The sequence below is a fragment of the Semicossyphus pulcher genome, unplaced genomic scaffold (assembly GCF_022749685.1).
Source record: "Semicossyphus pulcher isolate SPU_LCO1_2020_fin unplaced genomic scaffold, fSemPul1.0.p SCAF_4, whole genome shotgun sequence".
NCBI classification, from domain to species: domain Eukaryota; kingdom Metazoa; phylum Chordata; class Actinopteri; order Labriformes; family Labridae; genus Semicossyphus; species Semicossyphus pulcher.
This window is the reverse complement of record NW_027211715.1, coordinates 11601796-11616399: the sequence shown is the minus strand read 5'-3', so window position 1 is coordinate 11616399 and position 14604 is coordinate 11601796. Positions and strand designations below refer to the sequence as shown.

Sequence of the window (14604 nt, the reverse complement as noted above, 5' to 3'; positions counted from 1 at the left end):
TAAAGTTCCATCTAATCCCGTTATCAAGTCCATAGCTCAGGCACACATTGTTTCATAACAAGGTGTTAATTGCCATATAAATTGTGTTAATTGATATGAGGTAAGGGGAGTTGTATTTTATATTGTAAATTAAATCTCTTCTTGACTGAATAACTACACTTTTACAGCTGCCACCCAGCCTATGGCTCTGTTTTACCTTTCTGGCTTGCCGTAGTGTTGTGCAACATTTAGCGCGAAATGTAAAAACAACCGGAAACCGGAGGGTCAACTGCAGTTATATATCTAACTAATACTAGTACAGCTATTCCATGTGATTAATATCACTTTAGTTTACTATACTAACTATTGCTGGCAACACATTAGTGGCCTGCTAAGTGTTTTTACAAGGCAAACAGCGACACGCATAAGCGCCTTTTCTGCGGAAATGAAGCAGGCAGAGCAGCTATTTGTTTCTGGGTAACAACGCTAGTGACAAGGGGAGGTGAAGAGCCTAAACATAACAGCGACGTCGAGGAATACTTTAAAATGGTAAGCAAGCCGAAATGTTAATTTTTATTCCCATATTGCCACAAAATGCATTCGGGTGTAGACTACAAATCTGAACTACATCTTTGTCAAAATCATTATCACAGAGACGGAGTCTTGCTCCCAGTCAAGTTGCTAAACGGAAGCAAACAGAAGATTCCAGTGAAGATGAAGACTGGACATGTAGAAATGTAAGTAAACGATTGTAGTAATTGTCACGATTATTATACATCCAAGTTTAATTTAAACTGTTGAACATCGAAAGAATTGTTTCGTCCTCTGTATGGTGATAGAAACCACCATACGCAAAGCTATGTCAATAAATTTGACAATTACATGTATTCTTGCTTATTTGACTATGCTAAGAACTCGTTAAACATGTCTTGTGAACTGTAAGCAACTACTCTTTGATTTAGAGTCCCCTCTTGGGTTAAAAATGATGTGCATGAGTATGATTGTTGATCAGAATTGGCGCAGTTAGGATTAAAAAGTTTGTAATGCTTTATTGCAGGAGAAAAAAAGGAAAGGCTATAAAGAGATGAGAGAATGCCATATATCTCCCTTCAGAAAACCTCTGACACAGCTGAACTACCGCCCTACATGTATGGATGGTGAAAAACATGTAAGTGTTGTTGTTATCCTTGCACATTTTGTAATGCAAATTCATGCCATGACTATGCTCACATGTTCAAAATGCTTTTTGCAGGAGGCATTTATTCGAAGTATCCTCTCCAAGCCATTTAAAATTCCTATTCCAAATTACACAGGTAACATTTTTCCTTTCACTGTGGATTCTCATTCACATTCATATCTAATACAATAGGTTTGCTTTACTTTCACTTATCTTTTGATGATTTACACACAGGCTCTCTGGGAATCAGGGCACTTGGCTTAAAGCGCTCAGGTGTAAGGAAGGCAATTCACGATCCCTTTGCAGAAGATGCTTTGGTTCTTTATGAACCCCCAACCCTGAGCGCTCATGACCTAATCAAAGCTGACAAGTAAGTTAAAAACACAATGCCTTTATTTAATCTTTTACATGAAGTTAGTATGGAGTAACTGTAGCATAATTTGAAAAAGTTTTCTAAATCAATAGTATTTTTCCCTACTTTTTGCTTAGTTCAATCCCCTTGATTAATGCTTATTACCTGTATGGATTGATAAGCAAAAACTGTGCCCTGCTTAGTTTAAGAAATTATTTTTTAGCCTTAATTGGCATTGCTATTTTAGTGCTTAGAGTTTGTGTAATAAAAAGAAACGTTTGACAAGATTATTTTTGTCCTGTCCAGAGAAAAACTACCAGTCCATGTTGTTGTGGATCCAGTTTTAGGAAAGGTTCTCAGACCACATCAGAGAGAGGTAAAACCAAGCTTTTGTTTTTATACATTTCTTAACATTTTTATAAAAAATATCAATAAAATGTATTGCATTCATCATAACAATAGTGTTAAACGGTAGGGACATACTGTATAATCTTACATGAATAAAGCAGCCTTACATTGTGTCTATTCTAAACTTTAAAACATAAAGAAGTAGTTAATTCTTATTGGAAACATTAGGTTGAAAAAACTAATGTAAGAAATTATTTTTTTCTGGCCCTTCTGAGCACTTCTTCTAGCATTTGTGAGATGTAAGAAAACAATACAGAAAGAAACAGGAATGGGGGTTAGAGGACCATAAGTTAGATTTTTTTGTCTTTGTTTTCTCGAGGGGGTGAAGTTCTTGTGGGAGTGTGTGACGGGCAGACGCATTTCAGGATCGTACGGCTGCATCATGGCTGATGAGATGGGCCTGGGAAAGACATTGCAGTGCATCGCCCTCCTGTGGACCCTGCTGCGCCAAAGCCCTGATGCTAAGCCAGAGATAGACAAGGCTATTGTGGTTTCACCTTCCAGTTTGGTACGCAACTGGTACAATGAAGTAGGAAAGTGGCTGGGAGGACGCGTCACACCAGTGGCCATCGACGGAGGTTCAAAGCATGAGATCGACAGACAGCTAGGTAGGTGAAATGATCAAAGTAAATCTTAGCTTGTAAGCAAAGCCTCAAGTCTAGATTTTTGTTCAGTCCATGTGATGATAGTTTGCTCCTCTTTTATGGCAATTCACTTTCTCAATATCTTGAAGCGTAGACTATAAATTCTGTTGGAAGTTTGATCCTGCCAACACAGCCCTTTGGTGTTTTGAAATCACAATTTTCAATACTCATCTGTCTTCCCACATATGATAACCCATATGGCCATATTAGCATGTTAGAAAATCACACAGATGACAAAAGTGATGTATCCCTTTGCATCCAGGCTCTGTGCTTAATGAGGATGCTGGAATTCTTTAGTGTGGGTTGTGTTATTATCGGAAAACATACCACTACAAATTCTTCATATCTGTTGGACTGGTTTAGACTTTCTTACAGGGGGTTTTGGATAAAATTTGCTTACAATCAAGCATACAGAGTCACGCCAATAAGCTTAGTGTTGCTAGATCAAATGTCATGGTCTGTAATATCCCTTTGGATAGTTGTTTTTTTACCTGTCGTTCGGTATATGTGATCAACCAACTAACTGGTGGAACCAACCATGAACCTCGGCCTTGCATGTCATCCTCTGGTGTTCTCTCTCTCTCACCTTTTTTATGTCATTTCTGTACTGTGTCTTTCTCATAGACTCGTATAATTCCCAAACATAACCCTCTATTGAATAATGATGTTACTAGATATTTAAACAGGCAGGTTTTCTAACATATTTACCAAAACAAAGTGCAGGGTACTTAGACAATATCTGTTTTTTAATAGGATTGATTTGTTTAAGGATAAACTATACCTCAATGTATATGGTATTCATTTTGAAAACGTATAATTGTTTTAATTGTTGTCTGTGATTTCTAGTGAACTTCATCACTCAGCATGGTTTGAGAGTACCGACCCCAATCTTGATAATTTCATATGAGACATTTCGGCTGCACGCTGAGGTTCTACACAAGGGCAAAGTTGGACTTGTCATCTGTGATGAGGTATTTTATCTCATCCATTAAACTTCAAAGCTTTCAGAATTGTTGAGGTGATGATGTAACATTAGTTGTGTGCCCTGTAGGGCCATCGGCTGAAAAACTCTGACAACCAGACATACCAGGCCCTCAATGCCATGAGTGCCCAGAGGAGAGTGCTGATATCAGGCACCCCCATCCAGAACGACCTGCTGGAGTACTTCAGCCTGGTCCACTTTGTGAATTCTGGGATACTAGGTAAGCAGCTCTACACACACAAAGCGGAGTTATTTCTGCTGTTTGCCCTGTTAATCCAGGATGGCAGCCTCGGTACTGTGCTTTTGTCTCCTGTCTATAAGTGTTGCTGTGTTTTCTTTAAATAATGTGTATATGTGTAGATATATATATATAATTATGTATAAAATTTGTAAAACATATTTGTATCCATAGGTCTGTATATAGTAGTTTTAGATTTAGTTTTTAGTGTCCCAGTGTCTGTGTTACCTTGTCTAACCTGTCCTTGTTTTTAAGTTTAGTATGTCTGTTTGGTATGTGTGTCTGTATATCGAGAGCAAAGAAAACCCTTAGTCAAATTCCTTGTATGTGCCCACATACATGGCCAATAAAGCTGATTCTGATAATCCCCTTTCTTTGATTTCACCTCGCTGCCAGGGACTGCACAGGAGTTTAAAAAACGTTTTGAGCTTCCCATCCTCAAGGGGCGAGATGCAGATGCCTCTGATAAAGACAGACAGACAGGAGAGGAGAAACTCAAAGAGCTGATCAGCATCGTCAACAGGTGAGTGCAAAGCACACCTGCAGTGGGTTAAATTCCTATTTCATTTATAAATATTTGTCTCTCTTTTTTTTGCCCGTCACCCTCATTTTTTATTTAACATGTTTTGTTGTAGTTTATTTTAACTGTTTTCATTTGATCATAGTGTGGTTTGTTTTTTGCTTCTATGTTTAGATATTTTTCTTGTGTCGATGTTTATTGTTTATTATATTTGTTAACTCGACACAACTTACCTGTTTAGAAGACCAGGTGCCTGTACTACGAAGCGAGTTCAACATACTAAGGGTATCTTTTCCTGATTCGGCTTCACTTAACCTTACAAAAGCTGGTTTGCTGGTTATCAACTCGATAAGTCAACCCAGGGTTTCTATGAGCGCGTTCTCATAAAGGTGTGCTATTTAGAGCAAATGACCAATCTCAACACAGGCAAGTCTGCTGTCAGATGATCAGCATATTTTACAAACTCAGGGCAAACTATGTTTTTAGAAAGATATGAAGAAATTACACATAATCCAGACTAAAATCCACTCAGCTGTGGCTGCTGAATGCAGGGAGGACAAATGGCTGAAAAAAGCAGACGGTGTAAATACGCAAATATAATAGTAGCTATCACTACTCCATCATTAGAGCACCATATAGTATAACACTCGTGTAGCCTATTACATTAGATTACTACATTGCACAGATGTATTTTCATTGCATTAATGACTTATTCTCTCAGCCTAGGCGTATCAAACGGACCCATGGAGCAAATAAAAAAATAAACAGAATAAAACCGCAATTTAAAGCAGTACGAATGCTTACTTTTATATCTTAAGAGTACAAAAGTACTTCAGACTTCATTGTTTTTATCAGTCTCTGTTGTAGATGTATCAGTAAAGCACAATAAATATATTTCATGAAATCATACGGTAAAGAGGAAGTGTTTCACCGCCCTCTCTCCCCCCTCCCTCCTCCTCCTCACGATCAGCTCACAGAGCTCCTAAATCAAGAGACCTGATTGGTCAGTAGGTGGTGCTTAGTTCAGGTTGATCTCGTATCTCGGACATATCCAGAGCAGGTTAGGTGTTCAGCATAAGTTACCATGGTGATTTACCCCTGTAACAAGTGAACCAGCTTCATAGTACTGAAAACTCAGAGTTAACCCTGAAGTTACCTTGATAACCGCAAATCCTGCTTCGTAGTATACCCACCTGTTTGGAAAGTGAGTTGCTGAGGCTAAAGCTTAGCTAAAGTTTGTGTGCTGTACTTGTGCTCTTCTGCATTTAAATATTACGTTATATTACTTAAGACTAGACTACATTGTGGCTGGTTATAGTTTAAAAATTTTTTTAGAGGTGGTCCTTTGGTTCTTTCTTCTGTTTGATGGTCAGCTGCTTAAAATCTGTTTATTATTGTAATTTGTAAAGAAAACAAAAACAAACTTAAGGTTTATACCGGGTTTGCTTTCTCTTTAAAATCTGTTGTTGTTGTTGTTGTTGTTGTTGTTGTTGTTAGATCACTTTGGGCAATGTTTTGATCCATTACCATAACTGTAGAAAGCATTTTCTGTAAAAAGCATTCTCCATAAGATATATATTGCTTAAAAGATGTTGTCTTCAGACAATACTGTGTGTCAAGATGTTTCTGTTGTTGTATATGTTGTATTGTCTTTTTAAGTGTCACATCCAATAATATAAATAATAATAATTTTCCTTTACAGGTGTTTGATACGGAGAACATCTGATATCTTGTCTAAATATCTTCCTGTGAAGATTGAGCAGGTTGTGTGTTGCAGGTATGTTGATTAGCTCAGTGACTGATGAAAGCAGAGATGGAATATTGAAGAGATGTTTGTATCTTGTAAAAATATTTATTTTTGGCATGAAAATAGAATTAAAGGTCTCCTAAAAGGCTTTCCTACCTGAGTTTCAGGTAGGAAATTATTTTAAAAGAAGCCTTTTGTTTAACGTAGTTAAGACACATTTCTAATCACATTAATTTCGAATGCTGTCTCCAAACATACATGTAAACAAGACCTTATTGTTAATCGAACTTCATGTACAGACAACATGGCTACAGACACATCTAAGTCAGTTTTCAAAAGCTTTTTAGTAGTGGTATACAACTCTGCTCTAACTGTGGCACTGTATATTGTAATATTCCTTTGTGATATTAAACAATACCTGAGGATAAAATATAATTCAGATTTGTAGAAAGATAACTCATTTGGTTGTGACTGTTTTCCCGGCAGGCTGACTCCTCTGCAGACGGAGCTGTATAAGCGCTTCCTGAGGCAGGCCAAACCCATTGAGACACTGCAAGAAGGCAAAATAAGTGTCTCCTCCCTCTCTTCCATTACATCACTCAAAAAACTTTGCAATCGTAAGTGCTTCAACCAAATATGACACACTGCATCTTGAAATTTTAAAGTGATCACAGAAAGGCTGTCCTCTCACTCTCCGGAGCACTTGTAAAAGTTTGCGTTGGGAAGTAGTTGTTTGTATCCATAGGCTTATTTTAAAACGATCTGGTCCTTGGAATAAATACTAACTTCTGTTCTGTATCCCAGACCCTGCTCTAATCCATGAGAAGTGTGTAGCGGGTGAGGAGGGCTTTGAGGGGGCTCTGGATCTGTTTCCACCTGGCTACTGCACTAAAGCTGTGGAGCCTCAGCTCTCTGGTAAGAACAAGAATAAAAAAGTAATTCAGATTTACAGCATGGTGGCTTTGGCTAATTCCCTTTCCACACCAACAAGTTTAAATTGAGTTCGTCATCTTGAGATGTGTGGGCACCTCATTAATGTCTGAAAAATTGGTATTTTTGTATAATCTTCCTTGCATAGAGGTTGTCCATTATTGTGTAGTCAGTTGTGGTTGGGTAGATGATGGTTCTATCTCTGGGTGGAACATTATAGGTCTGTTTGAATCATCACAACCTGTTAAAACAGCTCAGCCTAAAAGACCTGTGCTACCAATCTTAATGATATGCTAGGCTTACCATGTCCTGACTCCAGCTCTGTATTTAAAGTCCAAATTAAATAAATTAAATTGAAGGGCTTTTTTCTGCTACAGCTTATGTAACTCCTTATAAATCACATATCCTGTGAGAAAGAGAAGAAAACCTCACAAAGAAAAATTGTATCTATATTTACTTAGTTTCATGATGATTTTCCATAATCTTTATGTGATTACATGTGAAAACTTTCATTTCTCTTCCTATGTAAATGTAAGATGGTCACACTGACTAACAGCCCAAAAACAGTCTGCTGCACAACACAAGTGCCCCAGACTTTGAACAACAAACCAAAAGCTTTCCTGTAAAAGTCTTCCACTAATCTACAAACATAAATAATAGCCTTGCCCTGCACCTTAGCTTGCTGAGCAAGTGACTAAACTAACATTCAGTGGGAAAATGCAGTGCTGACGCAAGTTTACAGGCCAGAAAGCTAATAAGCGTCACAGCTCTAACACATGTAAGAGCACGTAAGCTACCTGTAGTTGTCAATGGACAGTGTAGACTACAGCACAAGTTTGTGACTTTAACTCTCTTTGTCGTAGTGTTCATGGTTACAACTAAACAGAATTATAATCAACTCTGTTGCTCCTTTATTGGTGTCTCTTAGTTCATCGACGGATCATCATATTGGTTCAGTTTGGCATCCTCATCAGTTACTTTCCCAGCAGCAGCAGGCAGCTGTTCTAAAACAAAAAACAAGCAAAAAGGAAAATTAATATTGAACTTCAGGGGGACTCAAACAAAGCCCCAATACATGCTGTTTTTGCTCTGTCTGCTAATTACGTGAGTTAGAATGCAAGTTTACCGTAAATTCTGGAAGGGTTTAGACATCAATGTTGTTGTTCACAGCTTACATCTGCTCCTCCAAAGTATTGCATCTCTTGAACATGACCAAACAAAGTGTTTAATCTTTTTATTTACTGACACAAGCTGTTACCTATATTCCAGGAAAAATGCTGGTACTTGACTACATCTTGGCAATGACAAGGAGTACAAGTAGCGACAAGGTGGTGCTCGTCTCAAACTACACTCAAACACTGGACCTCTTTGAAAAGCTGTGCAGATCAAGAAGGTACATTTCGGAAAACAACCATGTATTTGTTCTTGTATAATTTCATTTGTTAGTTAGTGAAAACAACCTTCGCTTTGTCTTTTACAGATACCTTTATGTCCGACTGGATGGCACAATGTCCATCAAGAAAAGGGCAAAGATCGTGGAAAGATTCAACAGTCCATCTGTGAGTTTTAAGCAGTTTAAATTTTCCTGTTATTTGTAGAACAGCAATTGGACAGCATCTGAATCCATCCATCTATTTCTCAGAACCCAGAGTTCATTTTCATGCTGAGCAGTAAGGCTGGTGGATGTGGCCTGAATCTGATTGGTGCTAATCGCCTGGTTATGTTTGATCCCGACTGGAACCCAGCCAATGACGAACAGGCAATGGCACGGGTGTGGAGAGATGGCCAGAAGAAGACCTGCTACATCTATAGGCTACTCTCTGTAGGTTCAACGCAGCTCAAAAAATATGTGATACATAACAGAGCATCTAAACTTCCTGATGTTGATTTTAAATAAACTGCATTAATATTCTCATATAGATACATGACTTTTTCCACTGCAGACAGCTGGTCTGCAGAGTTTCCACAACTGCCTTGTGTGTTTGTGTGCTTACAGACAGGAACAATCGAGGAGAAGATCCTTCAGAGGCAGGCCCATAAGAAAGCCCTGAGCAGTTGTGTGGTGGATGAGGAGCAGGACGTGGAGCGTCACTTTTCTCTTGGAGAACTCAGAGAACTCTTCGCTCTCAATGAGGAGACCACCAGTGACACACATGACAAGTAAAAAAAAAAATTGTTCTCAAAACTTTTTTTATGCTTTTATCTGTAGTCTCTGCTAAGCATTGCATTGACTATGTAAAATTGGCCGGACATTCCCAATTAACCCCTAATATGTGAAAATGAATCCGGAGAAGTTCTAAATGATGATTTTTCTGAATCTTATTTTTCTACTATACCAAGTTTTTTTTAAAGTTGTACATTTAGCAGAAAAGTTATTCTATCCATTTATAGACTTTTGTTTAATATAAGTAAATAAATCTTTAAAAAAACAACAAAATACAATCCACAGGCCTGATGCATAACGTGCACTCATACTACTGTAAATCCACGTCTAAAACTGCTTGTATGTACAAAGGCAGATATATATATAGTCTTTTTGTCAGATTTCCATTTTATAAACCATAACCATTCTGGAGCTGTGTGCACTGTTCCACTCCCAAAGTTAGTTCTTAATAGATGTAAAAGACCTTTTATCAACCTATAGCCTTTAGATTCCTCTGCCTGCTCCACCACTCATTAGACCTGTCAATGAGTAGGACAGCAGATGTGCAATTTTACAGATTTAGTTGCAACTGAGAGCCATTATAACATCCATACCATTATTCATCACATATACCCCTAATACATATATAATGCAGTGGCACATAATAAATTATAATTATGTAGCCTGATTCAAACACCTTTGTACGTCTCTCACAGTTTATGGTCGCTTGCATATATTCCAGAATTTCTGAACAATGTGGTGATCCAATAAGACTAAAGCCACTGATAAAAATGTGTCTCTCATGGTGTCACTAGATTTCGCTGTCGCCGCTGTGTGAATGGAAGGGAGGTACGGCCTCCTGCAGATGACTCTGACTGTACCAGTGACCTTTCCCAGTGGAACCACTGCTACGACAAGAAGGGTCTGAGGGACCAAGTGTTGAAAGCCTCCTGGGACGCTGCCGTCTCCTTCGTCTTCCACCAGCGCTCTCATGAGGATCAGAAGGGTGTTTTATAGCAGGAGAAATACACTTCTACATGTACTGTAAATAATGATATTTATTTGTAGTTGAGTTTTTCTGTTGATTTTCTTTTATCAAAACAGAAAAAATAAAGGAGAACAATTGTTCATGTATCTATGATAAATGCATATATTTCTGCACTTGAAGGTTGGGAAAAGTTTGTTGGTAGTGGATTTACCATTTGTGATGAGACAAGAAATGCATCATTGACACACCTGTTTCCCAATTAACTGGACATGTGATCTGAGTATTGGTCTAAGGGGTGCTAGGATCAAATCAAATTTCAAATCAAAGCAAATTTTATTTTTATAGTGCCAAATCATAACCAAAGTTATCCCGCGACACTTTACAGTAAGAGCAGGTCTAGACCGTACATTGTTATGTTATTTAAAGTGAGGCCCAACATGAATCACCATGAGTAGCACTTAGCAACATTCGGTACATTGGCAAGGAAAAACTTCCTTTTAACAGGCAGAAACCTCGAACAGAACCAGACTCATGTTGAACAGCCATCTGCCTCAACTGTTTGGGCCGAAAAATGGGATAGAAGGAGATGCAGGATAGAGACAGGCAAAGAGAGCAACAACAATATATGTCCTTGTTACATCAACAACAACAGGTAATACATACTTACGGTTACAATGCCAATAATAGTGGTACACTAGTGTGGAGATTAGCAAAAAATAAATTGGCGAGAGAAGCAGAGTAATGATAACAGGTTAATAATAATGAGTTGGCAAGAACAGCATAGTAATGATAAAGGCTGTAGTAATTGTAACAGTTGAAGTCAACAGGTCTACTATTGGCATTAGCAGCAACAATAATGAAACTAAGGGGAAGACTGATGTTAGTAGTTGTTGCAGTCGAGCAGGTCCACAGCAGCAGGTGGTCTGCAGGAACCTACAAGACAAGGAAGCACAAAATTCCCGGGAAGATATATTGTAAGTAATGTTAAAGTAAGGACCAGAAGATACAGAGTTAATGAGCTGCATTAATATGAGAGAGAGAGAGGAGCTTGGTGTGTCAGATCCCCCCGGCAGTCTAAACCTATAGCAGCATAACTATGTAGGATGATTGGGTTAGAGAAAGAGCTGAAGAAGTCCAAACCAAAAAGGCTCAAGAAAGCTACGGCAGGGTTTTATAATCCTGAAGAAGACACAGCAGAGGATGACCGAATAAATTATTCTGACATCAGGGCACAGACAGCCCAACTCAATAAGCAGCTTAATTTGTGTGCTTCAATATTAAAGCCCTTCAAAGTGAAATTAAAGACAAGGACTACATTGTTTCATCACTCCAGAAAGAAGTCAACCAGTGGGCCTCAGACCTCAAAGAGGAACAAGCAAAAAACTGTTAACTCCAGAGGGAACATGAGGCTGCTGTTTCCCAGTTGCAGCAGGAAGCAGAAAACTGGAACGGTTAAGTCAGGAAAACCAAGAATTGTCTTCTTGAACAAAAGGCTACTGGCTGAATTTCTGACTGCTGTTAACAAGCACAAGCTTGCTCCAAAACAATTTTCGAAAGAAAGAGACTGTTGCAGCAGAACAGAGAATCTTCCAAAAGCAAGTGGCTCATCTGACAAAGTCACAGAATGAGCTGAAGCAGTTCAATGCAGAGCTTGAAAGCTTTAAAGGGATCAGAAACCTTTAAATAGATGAAGGACCTTTTGAGTGACAAGGAACCTACAAAGGAACGAGGAACCTTTTAAGGGATCAGGAACCTTTAGAGCAGTTTTAGGTTTCTCTGTACTTGAACACACCTGATTCGAATGTTTTGCTAATTATCAATCCCCTGAGACGCCGCAGTTGGTTGATAACAAGTAGAACATTCAAATCAGGTGTGTTAAGAGTATGGAGAAACCTAAAACATGCAGGATCAGGGTCGGAGAGCCCTGCTTTAGAGGGATGAGATCCTTTAAAGGAACAAGGAACCTTTAAAGGGACAAGGAACCTTTAAAGGAACGAGGAACCTTTAGAGGCTGAAGAGGAGGGGACCGAGCACTGAACCTTGGGTGATGCCTTGAGACAGTGGGGCTGTGTAAGAGATGGCTAACAAGCAGCAATGTTAGCATCATTTGATGCACTGTACCAGATTATAGCTTCAAGCTCATTTGAATCTGTAGTCCCCTGGCAGGTCAAGACAAAATGAAAAACAGGACAATAACAAACAGAACAGAGTAAAACATACAAAAAAGTTATACAAAAAAGAACAAACCAAAAATAAGACGCTACACACAAAGTAGCACATCATAAATGTTTTCTTGTCAAAAAGCAAACTGTAACAACCATAAGGTGGTATTCCAGGTCAGTGAGTACAGAGCTGAGCAGCTTTTAACAGACTTTTTAAGTTGGTTTTTGAAGATGCTGATAGAGCTGCAGCTCATCACATCATCAGGCAGGGTGTTCCGCTGATTTGTGGCTTTTACAGAAAAAGCTGAGTGCCCAAATGCAAAAAATATTGACTGAAAGATAAATTAAGTCTTTTTCATAACCAGCAAAAAAAATCCTCACTGGGGCTATAAATTGATATTTCTGATTTGATCTGAAAGGAAAATTCATGTCACAAACAGTGAGTGAGTGGAAACAACAAAATCTTTTTCTGACCATAAAATGGTCTTGTCTGGTGTTCAAAACTTCAAATATTGACAGAAGCAGCCCAAAATTAATCTCCCAGCCCAATGCTTTTCCCCCAGCGCCACACTGCGTGCAGCATGGTCACATGACCAACAACAAAACTTTTGATACACTTTTTGCTGGGAGGTTTGGCCTCATGCTATGCTTTGACTTCCTGTTTCATGAGCCTATAGTTACCCTGGTGGAGAAGATAGACAAACACACTCAAATTCAACACTACATTCTGGTGTTTGTGTCTGTTTTCCTAAAATCTGCCCCTGTTTTGACCCCTTTTAGGGTGTGTGTCAGCTGGTTTTTCTAACTGCCAGGATGAACGTGCCCCCCCTTCTGGACTCGGTCCAGTTTCACCGGGCATTAAGCTTGGGTGCCAATATCACTTTGCTGGCAGCCAACTTGCGCCATGACAGATTAAACATGAGAGGAAGTGGTATCTACACCCTTTTTTCTGCCACCTATCACCACCAGAGGAGACCCAGAGTAGGGTAGGCTGCTGGTGGCCAGGGTTCCTGTTTTAGATCCAGAGTGGTTGGAGCAGAGGTCGGCAACACAGGAGGGGATAGTTAAGGCTGAGTCACCAACATCTAAAGCAGCAGACTCTGGATTTTGTCAAGAGAGCTGTTCAGATGCTCCTCCTCCAGTAACTGCTTCTTCTGCCCCACCTTCCTCCGCCACCTTCACTTCATCCATGATTAGGGACCCATTTACGTTTGTCCTCTTAAATGAGGCAGAGAGCAAACTTAATGTCTGTGATGGCACCTTTTGCTGTCACCTGCAGTACCGGCAGTCACCACACAGTGGTATTAAAGAGCTATATGCATTGGGAGCATTTGCTGAAACGCACACTGTGGATGGACGCTGGGCCCTGCAGGTATGAATTTTGTTTTTTCAAACTGCTTCATGAATCTTGTGTAACCCTATCATATCTCTGTTGCAGGTGTGTGCACTCGTCCGTTGTGCAGGGTCAGATGCCAGCTCCTGTGGACAGAAGGTAAGAAGAGGCTGAGACTAGAATTGACTTCCTGTTGGAGGGGAAGTTTGAAACCAGATATGTGTATCCATAAGTTTTGGCTAGCACGATGGTTCTGGAGCACCCAGAGCATTTTGAAATAACTGCAGATGGCAGAGTGACAATGAACACTCAAACCTGACTGGTGGGCCGGTCACTGCTTGTCTGTACGGACCAAAGACTGTATATGTATATACAGTCATTGGTACGAACAAATGTTTTATCTTGGATAATGAATAAACTACCTTGAAATAGTGTGTGTCAGAAGAAATACATGTTACACTTTTAAAAGACTGATGTTAAAAGAACAAATGTTGTGACGTTTGTTATAAGAGAATCACCTGATTATGGTTTATCATGTTGTTTTGTAAGTTGTTCTCAGCTTTGTAAGATGTGTTAAGAGACATTTCAAGACCTTTGGTGTTATTTAATTGTCTCACACAGTGAAAGAAAGGAAAGAGACATTCAGTAAAGATCTTATCTATTATAATAATTATCAAACAAAGGGTTGAATGCCAGCAAATATATAATGGAATAGTATTAAGAGTGTCATATAGCCAAGTTTACAATCAGGAAAATGTTATATTAAATTTTGTCCTCGAAGTTGATGTGTTGTAAGCAGGAAAAATGAGCAATCATAAGGAGGAGAGTGACTTTGACAAGGACCGAATTGTGATAGCTAAACGATTGGGTCAGAGCATCTCCACAACTGCAGCTGTTATGGGGTGTTCCCGCTCTGCAGTGGTCAGTACGTACCAAAATGGGTGGCCATGTCTCACTGATGCATGTGCAGTGAAGGCTGGCCTGCGTTGTTCAATCTAACA

General features: G+C 39.2%; 1 protein-coding gene and 1 pseudogene across 1 annotated transcript; both read left to right on the top strand.

Moving 5' to 3' along the window:
- The first annotated feature begins 361 nt into the window (after positions 1 to 361).
- Positions 362 to 10157, top strand: rad54l (RAD54 like). Its single transcript, XM_069680230.1, has 18 exons — positions 362 to 528; positions 633 to 716; positions 1037 to 1147; positions 1232 to 1292; positions 1391 to 1526; positions 1815 to 1884; positions 2236 to 2524; positions 3407 to 3531; positions 3612 to 3762; positions 4177 to 4303; positions 6003 to 6077; positions 6534 to 6664; positions 6852 to 6962; positions 8247 to 8370; positions 8458 to 8536; positions 8620 to 8799; positions 8974 to 9137; positions 9936 to 10157. Exons 1-18 carry the CDS (start codon positions 526 to 528, stop codon positions 10135 to 10137), a joined length of 2223 nt encoding a protein of 740 aa, XP_069536331.1. The 5' UTR covers positions 362 to 525; the 3' UTR covers positions 10138 to 10157.
- Positions 10158 to 12859: 2702 nt separating this feature from the next.
- LOC138607270 (biotinidase-like) lies at positions 12860 to 14020 on the top strand (annotated as a pseudogene).
- Positions 14021 to 14604: the final 584 nt, after the last annotated feature.